The sequence below is a fragment of the Lacerta agilis genome, chromosome 7 (genome assembly GCF_009819535.1).
Source record: "Lacerta agilis isolate rLacAgi1 chromosome 7, rLacAgi1.pri, whole genome shotgun sequence".
Lineage (NCBI taxonomy): Eukaryota > Metazoa > Chordata > Lepidosauria > Squamata > Lacertidae > Lacerta > Lacerta agilis.
In genome coordinates this window covers 76,123,571-76,137,922 of record NC_046318.1, presented here as the reverse complement: position 1 = coordinate 76,137,922, position 14,352 = coordinate 76,123,571, and the positions used below count along the sequence as shown (strand labels likewise).

The following is a 14,352-nucleotide window of genomic DNA, read 5'->3' as shown; positions in this document are numbered from 1 at the left end:
TTTAGTCAAACAGCATCCCAAGGGGTTACTGTATGTGGATTACTCCCACATCAGGACTAGAGACTGTGTACTTTTGAAAAGTCTTTATTTTATTTTATTTTATTGTATTTTATTATTTCAATTTATTTCAATTTATTTTAATTTGCCATTGTTATGTCGCTGGATGAGCATTTTTGGCGTTTTCTATTTTTCCTCGTTTTCAGCACACTGCACAGTATTTCAGCTTAAGTTGCTTTGAAATTATTATTTTTTTGCCTAAAGTTGCTAGCAAATGTAATAAATAAAAACATCCAGGTGGGTTTTACTCAAGAGTAGACTCATGGAAATTAATGGACCTAAGTTAGCCAAATGTGTCTCCAAGTAGGACTAGCATTGGAGACAAAAAAATAATAGTAATACTACTAATAATATTATTATTGCATGCTCTTCACCCCCATGTCCCACCTTAATAATGATAATGATGATGATATTTTTCTATCATTATAATGGCTGCTTTTATTTAATTTACATAAGTATACCGCCCTGTACCCGTAGATCTCGGGGTGGTTCAGAGGACTGCTTTTGTCTCCACCCCACAAATAAAACCTCAAAACTATTTAAAATTACTCACCAATTGTTTGAATGATAGCATTCTGGACAATTCTCTCGTCATTTTCCTTGGCACTTGCATTGAAGCTGGCACTGCTCACTGAGCTACGCCGGTCACTTAATTCGAAATCGACGCTGAAACGCAGGTGCTTCAGTAAGGTGTTAAACACTTCCAAGACGGTTGGGCCTGTGGAGAGACGAAAACCAACGGCTTCAACCTTTGGGAAGGGAAGGGTAGGTCACTGGGACCCAAATTTTGGAGAAGTATGCCTTTGAATACCAGTGGCTTTGAATCACTGGCAGCGAGTGTGATGTTGCACCCAGGTGCTACATGGGGGCTTCCCTTGGGCATCTGGTTGGCCACTGGGAGCAACAGATGCTAGACTAGGTGGGCCTTTGGCCTGATCCAGCGATCCAGCTCTTCTCATGTTCTTAAATGCAGGATTCTCTATTTCAAGTGGACAGTGTCAAGAATGGAGGCATCTTACTTCAGCTTTCTTAAACACAAAAAAGCAAAACAAAATAGAAAATTCTTTCCAGTAGCACCTTAGAGACCAACTGAGTTTGTTCTTGGTATGAACTTTCATGTGCATGCACACTTAGAAGTGTGCATGCACACGAAAGCTCATACCAAGAACAAACTCAGTTGGTCTCTAAGATGCTACTGGAAAGAATTTTCTATTTTGTTTTGACTATGGCAGACCAGCACGGCTACCCACCTGTAACAAAAAAGCAAAAAAGATTCTCCACAGGCTAAATGCGCTGAGAGTCATGGACCGTTAATGGAGTACCCATTCTCCACTTTTTATTTGCTTTCTACCTCCAAAGGTATAAACTGGGGAATTAGCTCATTGGCTGTGACCTTTGAAGGTCCCAAAACTGTCACCCAGAGGACCGCTAGAACTGTCCCTCCCCAAACCTTCTTGTCGATCATGGTGGTAACTGGGACTCAGGTTTGGGCCCATGCCCTATGGGGCATCTGCAACTTGGAGTTGACTCAAGAGTCCTGGAGTCTCCCTGCTTGTTCTGACGATGCCTTATGAGGAACGGCTTAGGGAGCTGGGTATGTTTAGCCTGGAGAAGAGAAGGTTAAGGGGTGATATGATAGCCATGTTCAAATATATAAAAGGATGTCATATAGAGGAGGGAGAAAGGTTGTTTCCTGCTGCTCCAGAGAAGCGGACACGGAGCAATGGATTCAAACTACAAGAAAGAAGATTCCACCTAAACATTAGGAAGAACTTCCTGACAGTAAGAGCTGTTTGACAGTGGAATTTGCTACCAAGGAGTGTGGTGGAGTCTCTTTCTTTGGAGGTCTTTAAGCGGAGGCTTGACAGCCATCTGTCAGGAATGCTTTGATGGTGTTTCCTGCTTGGCAGGGGGTTGGACTGGATGGCCCTTGTGGTCTCTTCCAACTCTATGATTCTATGATTCTATGAGTCTCTCAGTGCAGACCCAGACAACCAAGTCCAAGCTGTCATACCTACTCACCCCCCCCTTTAATATGAAAATATGAAGCAGCATTGGCTATAGCAGTAGAGGCCCAGAGGAGTGTAGCTGTCAACTTTTCCCTTTTCTTGTGAGGAATCCTATTCAGAATAAGGGAATTTCCCTTTTTTGAAAAAGGGAAAAGTTGACAGCTACGCCAAGGACATTGAGATGGTTGCATTTTGTTGTAATTATAATGCTGATAGTCGCAGTGGCGGAGGAAGGCTCCACGCTATCCGGGGTGGCGAAAAAACACGCCCCGGGGGCAGGGCGTCATGATGTCACATTGTGATGTCACAATTGGCGGGCCACCACCACTTCCACAGCCCCCTTTTAAGCCGCAAAGCGAAAAGGTGGGTCGTGGGGCTGCCAAGCGCTATCGGCGGCTCCCCACCGACTGCGTACAGCAGCCCCACGAGCCGCCCTTTCGCTTTGCAGCTCAAAAGGGTGCCGCGGAAGCAGCGGCCCAACGACGGAGTGTGCCTGCGCAAAATGTCGCGTAGGCACAGTCCATCGTCAGGCCGTGCGCTGCTGCTCCCGGGGTGATGGAGGGAGCGGCGGTGCGTGGGAGTGGCGGGAGGGAGCGCCGCTTGTCACCCCGTGCCGCCGTTCGCTCCGTTGCCCCGGGAGCAGAAGCACCGCACACACTGTGCGCTTCTGCTCCCGGGGTGACGGAACGAGTGGCGGCGCGTGGGGGTGACAAGCGGCGGCCCCTCCTGCCACTCCCCACACACCGCCGGTTACCCCGGGAGCAGCAGCGCTGCACGGACGGGGTGCTTGCTCGGCCGTGCGCTGTTGCTCCCGGGGTGACGGAGGGAGCGGTGGCACATGGGAGTGGCGGGAGGGGCTGTCGCTTGTCACCCCCACCCTCCCCTGTCACCCGGGGTGTACCGCCCCCCTAGTGACGCCCCTGGGTAGTCGCTGCCTTGAATGCCAATTTTCGGAGGGAGGGGTCATAGGTTTAACTTAATAACTTATAAGTTAAAATATAGCTCTGCTATAGGTATTTCTATCGGAGCAGGGTTCTCCTGTGATGGAGAAAATTATAATTTAATAAAACTGTATCGTTCTGATGATTCCGTTTTCTTTTGAGCCTAAACTGAAGAGGGTTGTGCCTGCCTTTTACAGTACAGAACTACCTGCTTTTAGGTTGTGCATGTAAAAAATGCCCATTCCAGAACACTGGACAGAATAACCTGTTAGAATCTATGGTGACCAAGCATGCATGAACAGAGAACCAGCTATTGAACACCACAACACACACGTAACTAGGTGTAAAGTAACATAACATGATATGTAATAAAACTGTAATTTTAATCGTCATATAAAAAAGCACAGTTCCTGATGGCAACATATCTTCTATATGTATTGGTATTGTAAAGTCCAAGGATTATCAAGTCCAAAGATTACAACGCACAGTTCCTGTTGGCAATGCCATTTCATGCTGATATATTCCTTCTGCATCGTCCTACGTCTTAAACGTGTAACAAGCGGAACTACCTTCTGCATCGTGACAAATGGAACTAATGTAACAAAAGGCAGCTAATGGTAGAATTGTTCTCAGGATACACCCTTATTTCACCCATAGTGGTGTTTGTTGACAGAGAATCAGCTAGGCATGGGAATTGTGATTAATCTTGAATTGTTTCGTAGGCAGATGAAAGAGGATATTGGGAGACATTTAATGAATAGGAAAATTAGTCTGAGTCTTAATAAAGAAAGACAAAAATGATTATATGTAATCACAGGATATTATGATCAGGGCTGATTTGAAGAGCCAAATGGTTTCGATTGGTTCAGGCTGATGGCATTGGGCTGCAATTGTTAAGATTGCTGTGACCCTTTGATTAGCAAATAGAAATCACGTGTGCAATCTGGAAGTGTTTCAGAAACATTGTTTTGGATGTGGTTCTTTGCAGCCGCCTCCTTACTTTTTAAAAATATATTTTTATTTAAAGTTTCTTAGTTTACATTGCATTGTCTCTTTTTTTTCAAGTTGCGTTTTCTACAGATCAGTTTCATTGGTTGTGAGACACTAGTTGTAAGGTTAGTTGCTCATGAGTAAGTAGCCAGGACTCCGCTGTTTCCTTTAATGATTTTATTGTGCAAACTATGTACAGTGCAGAGCTTAAAAGTTCATGTCTGTAATCAAGTGATGCCAGAATCTGGAAATGGCCCCTTCTGGTTCTGACCCCAACAAAAGAGTTTCGGTATACGAAAACCCCACCTTCCATCTTTTCATTTCACCCCATGACATCTTTGGGGCGATGGAAACTGCGTTCCCCCTGTATCGCCCTCGGGACTAGGGGAGTGTTGGGTCTCTCTTGCATCCCCAGAGCCTCTACTCCCTTTCCCCTGTGAACTCTGCCCCTCCACGATGCTCTTTTCGCTACCAGAGGAGGAGCTGCTCTTTTCGCTACCAGAGGAGGAGCTGCTGGCAAGGTGGGACGGGGGCTCTCTGTAGCATCCGGAGAGCCCTTCCACCACCTTGCGCTGCATCGGGGACAGTTCCCTGACACTAGTGTTACATACAGTGTTAGGTTAGGAAGAAAAGAGTGGCAGGGGGTGGAATGGCGAGTGGGGTGGGGTGTCAATGCTTCTATTATTCTACTTAGTGTACGTGTGGGGTTTTGCGCCAGCGTCACATGTGTGGGTTCTCTTACTATTCGCTTGTTGCATTGTCTTGGTGGTGAGGGAGGTTGGGGTGGTCTAGGGTGTGGTTGGTTGTCTTTGGTTGGCTGTAGTGAGATTTGCTTGTGTTTGTGTGTGTGCGCGCACGTCTCCTCCTTATTTTTGATGCTGTCCCTATGTGCATTTGTATTTCAATAAAGGCCTAACTTTTCGTTTGGAGCCTGCATCCTCTCCTTTTGGGTTTCTGGAAGGGAGAGCTCCATTCTAGGAACCCCTTTTAAATTTCTACAACACCTGTATAATTGGTGTGTGTGTGTGTGTGTGTGTGTGTGTGTGTGTGTGTGTGTGTTTATTTTAATGAACTGAACAGACTTGTAAGGTTCGCGTGAAGGTGCTTCACAAGTAACGGAGCAGGAGCCCAAACAGTCTTTGCAGTTTTATTGTGCAAACTATTTACAGTGCAGAGCTACAAAAAGCATGTCTGTCTCAGTCGCTGGCAGAATCCGGGAGTGGCCCCTTCCGGCTTCTCCCCCAGCATAAGAACTTTGGCACCCCAAGTCTCCTCCTACCCTCCTTGTGTTTCACCCCTCTGCGCAACTGGGGTGCCGGAAATGGCGTGCCTCCCTCCTGCCCAGCCGGGTGAGGTGAGCGCAGGGTCTCAGCAACACCCCCAAACCCTCTCCCCGCCAGGCTCCCTGTTTATGGCTCATGGCTAGAAGAGGCGCTGGGGCTCTCAGTGGCACCCCTAAGCCCCCTCCCTGCCAGGCTGCTTCCTTCCCTCTCCTCCCCACTGGAGGTGTGATGGCTTTCCCCGCTGGAAGAGGTGCTGCTGCTGAAGTGGCGTTGGGTCTCTCTGTATGCTAACGGACGCTCCGTTCCCCTCAGCGGGACAGGTGGAAGTTCCCTGACAAGACTGAAAGATTCTGAGTCATTGGTGGGGGGGAAAGAGTGTGTGCGTTTAGCTTGTTTTTTAATTGCTGTTTTGTTAATATTGCTTTATAGATTATTAATGCCTTATAAAGAACATAAGACAAAGCTGCTGGATGATGGCAATGGCCCATCTAATCCAGCATCCTGGTCCCACAGTGGCCAGTCAGATGCCTGTGGGAAAGCAGCAAGCAGGATTCAAGCACAAGTCCCCTCTCCTTATCTGTTGTTTCCAGCAACTGGTATCTGGAAGAGCATTGCTGCTTCCAACTGTGGGGGTGGAAGATAGCCATCATGGCTAGTGGCCGTCGATAGCCCTCCCCTCGAAGAATTTGCCTAATCCTCTTCTTGATTTGCTTACCATATACAGGCGTACCTCGTGTTACGTCCGCTTCGGCTTACGTATTTTCGGGTTATGTACTTCGGTAACCCGGAAGTGTTTTTTGGCGCATGGATGCTTCTGAGCATGTCTGCGCGGTCTGCGCATGCGCAGAAGTGTCCTGTGTAGTTCGCGCATGCGCAGAAGTGCAATGCTGTGCTTTGCGCATGTGCAAAATGGACGCTTGGGTTGTGTACTTTTCGGGGTGCAAATGGCACCCTGGAACGGATCGGGTATGTAACCCGAGGTACCACTGTAATATGACTTATGCTGCAATTGTGATGTTTATTTGTTAGTTACCGGTTCCTCAATGGTGTTTTATAGATTGCAATTGTTCTACTGACAATCTGTCAATTATATTACACAATTTATGCTGTACTTGCGGTGCTCAATAATGTTGCTGTTATTTACTGTTTGTAAACCGCTTTGGGATTTGTTTAAACGGAAAGATGCATTGAAATACAATAAATCAAATTAAGTCGAAACCAGAGTTCAATGTGCCATTCCCACCCCCAAGGATTGGCTTTCTGCTGCCAAATCTCTCCTGGCCTTATAACCAGACACATTTATCACCTTCCTCTCCCACTGCCACCTCCAGAATTCCTGGAGTGAAACCAAATCAGTCTTAAGAGCTCTAGAAATGTTGACCAAATCATCATTCTGCTGCAACTTTAAATTAGGGGGTGTCCAAAACATACTCCTCCCCTCCAGCCGCGGCCGTTTACGCCTTTCTGAAAACCGCCACCACACGCTCACCATCATTTTTGCGATTTGCAATTTATACTATTGTTCGCTGTTCCCCAAAGTGCCGATGAGCTAGTACACACACATCGTGCCAGACTACTGTTCATTGTTAGCCGGTCAGGGCTTCCAACTGGGAGCAATTTGTGCATGTTCCCAAATGAAAATACACAGATGAGGCAATTGGCTCGATTGCACCATAATTAGTGTGACTTTGGAATGAGTCACTGGTTCGTTCTTTTATTTTATTTCCCCCCCCCTCCACACATCTGACAATGCTTTCACAACCTGTTGTTTGATCTGCAACAGCAAATATAAAAATGTTCTCTTTGGGACTAAAAAAAAATGATGGCATCCTTTTAAATATTAAAATAATAATAATAATAAAATACAAACGCGTCATAACGTAAGTCAAGAATTTAAGGGGGTTTGTCATTAACAGTGCACAGGCAGAGAGAAAAAATATATGAATAGGATCAAAACAATTATAATAAAATAAAGTAATTCAAGTCTAGACTAAAAGTGATGGGACTGTTTTTTACTTATTAGATTATTAAATCATTTGCAACCATTTTCATCTGTTTCAAGGAGCCCTGGACTTCTTTGGGAGCAAAGCCAGGACAGAAATCTAACACACATATAAAACCAGACATTTCATTGAGGAAGGAAGACAATATTTCTTTCCCGATCTGGCTCATCGCATGGCGGGGAAGAAATATGTAATTGCTCATTTCATTAGTCTGGCATCCTAACCCACCTCCAATGTCCTTGCATGTCCATTTGGCGATGGAACGTACAAATAAAACCTACATATATAAAAGTCAGTAGACACAGACCAAAATCGGGTAGCTGATTTCCCCAGCGTAGGGGAGAGAGCATGGGCGTACCCAGGAGGGGGGGCTGGGGGGCAGCTGTCCCCCCCGAAGCAAAAAAATAAAATAAACGGTTATTGGCAGCCTAAAGGGGGGGGGAAGCTCAAGACTGGTCTTTCTCCCCCTCCCAAAATCTCAATAACAATTGATTTCTTCCACTCTTGCCGAGGCACAGTTGGCCACTGTGTGTGTGTGTGTGTGTGTGTGTGTGTGTGTGTGTTGTGCCGGCTGTTTCCCCCTCCCTCATGCCGACAAAGAGCTGGCATGCCTATCAGAGACCGGATCCTAGCCTGCACCCTGCTTGGTCAAATGGGGATACAGGCTGAGACTTGGGCAGTGTCAGGGGGCGAATTCATCGTTGCCGGGATTCAACGTTGCAAGGGAGCTTGGCAAACTGAGTTCTTTTGCATGGTGAGTAGTTCCTTTGCGAGGACTGAGGATCCTGGGAAACTGAGTTTTTCAGCCGTTTGGGGCTTTCTGTTTGGGGGGGGAAGTTTTTCTGTTTTTTGAAGCTGTTTTTGTTTTTTGAAGCTGTTTTTATTTTGAACCTGAACGACCATGGCTTGCCACTCCCACCCCACCCCAGTTTTGATCCTGGGACGGCCAACTTCTGAGGGGAGGGGGTTTCAGGGAAAAACTGCTGAGCTTTTTTAGGGAGAAAATGGGAGAGTCATTCACCAAAAGATCGCTAAGGAAACAATCAGCCTCACTGCAAAAGCTCCTTCTTCTGTTCTGGAGATCCTGTAACAATGGAGGGCGGGCCGAGGAGGCGGGGCCTGATTCTATTTCACCACCGCTGAGGAAAGGGAACCAGCGATCGACCACGATCTACCAAAACCTCCCGGAGATCTACCAGCAGATCGCGATGGGCCTTTTGGACATCCCTGCTCTATTTAATCACAATCACAACACACATCCTATTTGCACATGGATATGAGAGGTGCCCTTGAGCAGCTGCAGACTTGCTCCTCTCAACATGATGGAGAATTAGTGTCCAATCCCGCCCAGGTATGCTCATTGCATGGCACTTACCTATGGAGCCTTTTGCAGCAATGGCCACAGCTTGCAAAAGGGCCTGGATGATACCCGCTCGGACTCGGGGGAAATCTCTCCTGCGAGAATCCAGGTGTGCCAGAATTTCTTGTATCACGTGATGAGAGTACTGCACCTAGAAATAATAAATTAAAAAAACTTGTCGGTTTCAATTGCAAATTAACAGCTGCTTCCTGCGATCTTTAATTCCAACTGCCCTTTTTCTCTCTTTCTCATGTAAACTGCCTGAGGAAACAGTCCTCCACTGCCTCCCGCAGTTTGGCCAAACTCATGCCAGTCGCTTCAAGAACACTGTCCAACCATCTCATCCTCTGTCGCCCCCTTCTCCTTGTGCCCCCCATCTTTCCCAACATCAGGGTCTTTTCCAGGGAGTCTTCTCTTCTCATGAGGTGGCCAAAGTACTAGAGCCTCAACTTCAGGATTTGTCCTTCCAGTAAGCACTCAGGGCTGATTTCCTTCAGAATGGATAGGTTTGATCTTCTTGCAGTCCATGGGACTCTCAAGAGTCTCCTCCAGCACCAGAATTCAAAAGCATCAATTCTTCGGCAATCAGCCTTCTTGATGGTCCAGCTCTCACTTCCATACATCACTACTGGGAAAACCATAGCTTTAACTATTCGGACCTTTGTCGGCAAGGTGATGCATTGTACAGCTGTGCAATTTTTTTTACTTAACCTACTTGGGATTCGGGTTGGAGAAGAAAGTCAAGTGTCTGAAAGAGATTTTGACACAGATGTCAAGTATCTGCTTAAATTTGCCTCTTAGGAAGATGAAGACAGCTGGCTTTCTTGGGAGACAAATGTTTCAGATGGGGGCGGCAGCGGCGGCGGGGGGGGGGGGAACGTAGCAACTATCCCTGGAGTACCAACTTCATGTGTCTGATATTTTCTCAGGGGAAGGGGAATGGATTTGGTAGCATTTGGGGTGGGGGTGGGGGCTTCTGTTATTTAAACAATGAGTTATCAAAGAACATCTGCCTCTCTGGATTTTGCATTAAATCACAGAGTCAGAGAACTGAACCTTACCTGTATTGAGTACATGATGATTTTGAAAATGGCGACAGCAAATTCGTTGGGATCCCACAGTCTGTGGTGGTCTAAATGTCTAATGAGATAAAGTATAATATAATAAAATTAATAAAACCCAAACCCAAATGTTGTTTTGCATTGTGCTCAGAGGAAACGGGACCTAAACATTGTCAAGTTCTTCCTAAATGTGAGCAACTATATGACACATCTTATGACCCAGTCCTACAGACCACTGTGCTGTGACTGTGGGTTGATGCATATGCCAATTTCAGTCTATCCCTTTCTCGTTTTTCTAATCTTAAATTCACTTCTCTACATTTTAGCATCAGTTTGCTTAATTTTTTTAAGGCCTCATAAAAAAATCGAGAGCCATCGCCGTGCACATTTATCCTAATCGTGCCCTAAAGAAGCCAGACTATCCTCCACCAGGGCCAGGGCCTTTTCAGTGATGGCTCCGACCTTCTGTCCCATGAGACCAGGGCCCTGCAGGACTTGATCTCCTTCCGCAGGGCCTGTAAGACAGAGCTATTCCGCCTGCCCTTCAATTTAGCCTGATCCTCCATTCCTTTTTCCCTTCCCTTTTTCTATGAAGAAACCCTTCTGGGACCCCACATTTAAATTCTTCCCTGGTCTCCTTGCTGGCCCTAGCAGGACTAACTTGACCAGTTAGCCCTGGCGATGCCACATTTATGTTGTACTTTATGCTGTTTTGTAAAGCCGTATTTAATCAATGTTTTATATTTGTTGTTAGCCACCCGGAGCCCAGTTTTTTAAATCGTGAAGGGCAGGGTATAAAATTATTATTATTATTATTATTATTATTATTATTATTATTATTATTATACGCAGGTTTTGTTTGCAATTCTGCCTAACGTACCCATTTTCGAAATCATTACGTTAATATACTGCACTTTTTGGCAAGTCGTTCTCCATCATTATGTATTTTTTATGGTCGCATAATTTGGTTGGAGAATGGCATTGCAGAATTTGGAGAAGAGCACGTTCAGAAAGGTAGACGTGGCTCAGTTCACATATTGTTTCAAGAAGCGCAATTTGGATAGATACACATTGAAATGCAAACCGATTGGAATTTCTCCCGCATCCCAAACTGGGGCAGCTACTCACATGACTGGGTGTAAGCTTCTGGCACTGGTTCAAGAGGACAATTGAACTTCTATATTGTGGTTTCTTTGGGGGCAGGGGATGTCAGGATATTAATACACGCCGAGCTGCAAAAGCTGCAGCAGCGAGGCCAGCATGACTATGTGTCTGTTTTTATCCTGTGAGAAAGCTACTAATCTTACCAGCTTTCTCACACACGTGATGTTTTTGTACTCTTTCTTTCGTTTCTGGCTCAAAGATGCCGGACATGCTAATGCACAGCTCTGACTTAATGAGCTGGCAAGCAGAGACATATTCTGCATCTTATCTACAATAAAGTAGTTTTAGCCTTAATGGCTTGTGTGTGTGTTATTCTTCACACTGGGGAACAATTGCATATTATCAATGTGCCCCTGGACTCGAGTAGCCAGGAGGGCACAAAGGCTTCGTCCCAACCTGGGGGTCAGTCTCACAACTTGCCCCCGCGGGACGTTTGCTAACAGGGGAGTGGTCCACCCTCAGTGACCCCCAAGAGAACAGCTGTGACCCATAGGATCCTGCACTTCAGCTTCTTTCCGTGTGGTCCCAAATGTGAGACTGCAGATGCCATTTCTTTTTATTTCTTTTTTACACACACAAACAAACACACACACACACACACACACACACACACACACAACCCAGATCTCCTACTCACGCAAAAACTGGCCTGACAGCATGGTTCATGTTGCCGTATGTTGCTCGGGCGAGCAGTTCTCTGAAACAATTCTCAGACAGCGCAGAGGGGTTTTCGTCTTTTTCCCCTCCCGAGGCCGACGAAGAGGGGCAGATCCGACTGAAACAAACAAACAAAACAAAAATGCCCTGTAAGTTATTTTAAATTCACACATGTCAGGGAACTGCCCTCGGCACAGCGCAGTGAAGGTGACGGGTTTGGGATGTTACAGAGAGCCCCGACAACACCTGAGGAGCAGTACTTCTTCATCCAGTGGGGGCAGCAATGAGACCTCAAGCGGGGAAGGGGATGTTTCTCAGGGAACGGGCAGCGAAGGCTCTAGGGACATGAGAGAGCCCTTGCACCCTGCGGGCGCAGAGGGTGGCACGCCACTTCCGTCACCCCAATTGTGCAGAGGGGTGCCACGTAGGGCAAAGAGGAGGAGATTCCGTATCCCGCGTCTTTTTTGCTGGGGGGGAGGGGTAAGCGGAAAGGTGCACTCCCGGATTCTGCTGATGGATGATACAGACGTGTATTTGTTAGCTCTTCACTGTAAATAGTTTTGCGCAATAAAACGATAAAAAGAAGCAACGGAATCGGCTGGTTATTCATGAGCAACGAACCAAGGATCTTACAATGCGTATGGGTGCATGGTTGTGTCCAATGAAGTCATCTTTCCAAGTCATCAACCAAGAATGGACACACACACACACACCTGAGTGGTGCATGTCACACACAGCTTCCAACGCTGCTGTGCAGGTCGGACCGGCATGGCCTAGAAGAAGGAGTCCCTTCCAACTCTACAATTCTACAATTCTGTGATTCCATGATATGCTTAATTACGATTAATGCAATTCATCAACCAGGGTATTCACTGTTTTTTAAGAAGACACACAGGATCACATCGCTCCAAAAGAAAGAAAGACAACAACAACCCTAAAGTTTTCTTCTTCCTTAAGTGCAGAAAGTGTTTCCATCCCTCCGCTATGGGGCTGCAGATACTATTTTCTCCTACACACGGCCATCTGCCTCCACCATCTGCTTATTCCTCCCACTCTTCAAGATGCTTCTCTCTGCAATGCCTCCATATGCAAAGAGTCATAATATCCAAAAGGAAAATGAGACGAGAAACTTATTGCTTGCACTGTATGAGGCCAACGGTTCAACAATCCATAAACGCTGTTTTCAAGCTCTTTATTATATGTGCATCCAGAGGGTCAATTGTGTGAGATTAGCCTTTTTGGGTGGAGCATTCTCAATGTCCAAACAAAGATTTCAAAGCGGCTGAGTTAAAATTTAACTCACGTTATTTATCTTTTTATTACCAATTTTGAAAGCCTTAGTTGATCCACTGCCTGAATTGTAATCAATCAGCTAATTAAATCTCCACACATTTGTATAGGAATACTTGTGAGGAAAGAGTGGCTTCTCTCAGTTTTTAGAGGATGCATGCATGTGCTATAATGGGGTTCCCAATTGCAGGAAGGGTTGTAACCGCATTTGTCTGAATGCACTGACCCAGGTCAACACAGGCACAACCTTTCCATAGATACAATTAAACATCACCTAGCTTTACATGGCATGGTGGGTCCCATTTACATCCCTGGCACCATCACCAAAGAAGTCATTTCACAGTTTGCCACCTGCTATATCAGGGTTTCCCAAACTTGAGCCTCCAGCTGTTTTTCGACTACAGTTCCCATCATCCCTGACTACCGGTCCAAGGGATGATGGGCTTTGTAGTCCAACAACAGCTGGAGTTTCAAGTTTGGGAAACCCTGTCTTAGATGGTTGGTACAACCCACCATCAGCAATAGAGGAAAAACCTCTGGCTCCCACACATGATATCAGTGTTTACAGAAAGATGGCTATAGCTTAGGGCCCCACTCTCTTGGGGGCCCCCCAAAAAAGTTAAAGGGAAAAATCCTGGATGTACATTTCCAAAATATATGATAAAAAACAAATAAAATAAAACCTACATACAGCAACAGTGTTTGGTGTTGTGTAGGCTCCTATAATATAAGTAATGGGCCCAGCCTGCTAGCCTGCTCCCTAAAATTTCACTGGTTTGCTCATTTCTAGAATCATAGAGTTGGAAGAGACCACAAGGGCCATCCAGTCCAACCCCCTGCCAAGCAGGAAACACCATCAAAGTATTCCTGACAGATGGCTGTTAAGCCTCCGCTTAAAGACCTCCAAAGAAGGAGACTCCACCACACTCCTTGGTAGCAAATTCCAGGAAGTTCTTCCTAATGTTTAGGTGGAATCTTCCATATATAGGTTTGGTTTTCCAGTAGTAATGTACGGAAGTGAGAGCTGGACCATAAAGAAGGCTGATCGCTGAAGATTTGATGCTTTTGAATTACGGTGCTGGAGGAGACTCTTGAGAGTCCCATGGACTGCAAGAAGATCAAACCTATCCATTCTTAAGGAAAACAGGCCTGAGTGCTCACTGGAAGGACAGATCCTGAAGCTGAGGCTCCAATACTTTGGCCACCTCATGAGAATTCTCCCTGGAAAAGACCCTGATGTTGGGAAAGATGGAGGGCACAAGGAGAAGGGGACGACAGAGGACGAGATGGTCGGACAGTGTTCTCGAAGCTACCAACATGAGTCTGACCAAACTGCGGGAGGCAGTGGAAGACAGGAAAAACAACAAAATATATAGGGTGCCTACATGCTGCCTGGACTGGTTGCATGGCAACATGGGCAAATTGATTTAGATACCTATTAGGTCCATAAATTACCATCTAGCATACATTCAACAACAAAAAAATACAGTGGCAATTTGTTGTTGACAAAGGACAGCTGGACATATAAAGGGCACCA

General features: G+C 46.0%; 1 protein-coding gene across 1 annotated transcript in view; it reads right to left on the bottom strand.

Annotated features, from left to right (window-relative positions):
- Positions 1 to 14,352, bottom strand: part of EFR3A (EFR3 homolog A) — a 76,803-nt gene that overhangs the window by 24,261 nt on the left and 38,190 nt on the right. Inside the window, exons 8-11 of the mRNA XM_033155869.1 lie at positions 11,506 to 11,643; positions 9,705 to 9,783; positions 8,659 to 8,794; positions 611 to 775 (exon numbers count right to left, since the gene is read on the bottom strand). Coding sequence (XP_033011760.1) covers positions 611 to 775; positions 8,659 to 8,794; positions 9,705 to 9,783; positions 11,506 to 11,643 — 518 coding nt within the window. The remainder of the gene's footprint in view (positions 1 to 610; positions 776 to 8,658; positions 8,795 to 9,704; positions 9,784 to 11,505; positions 11,644 to 14,352) is intronic.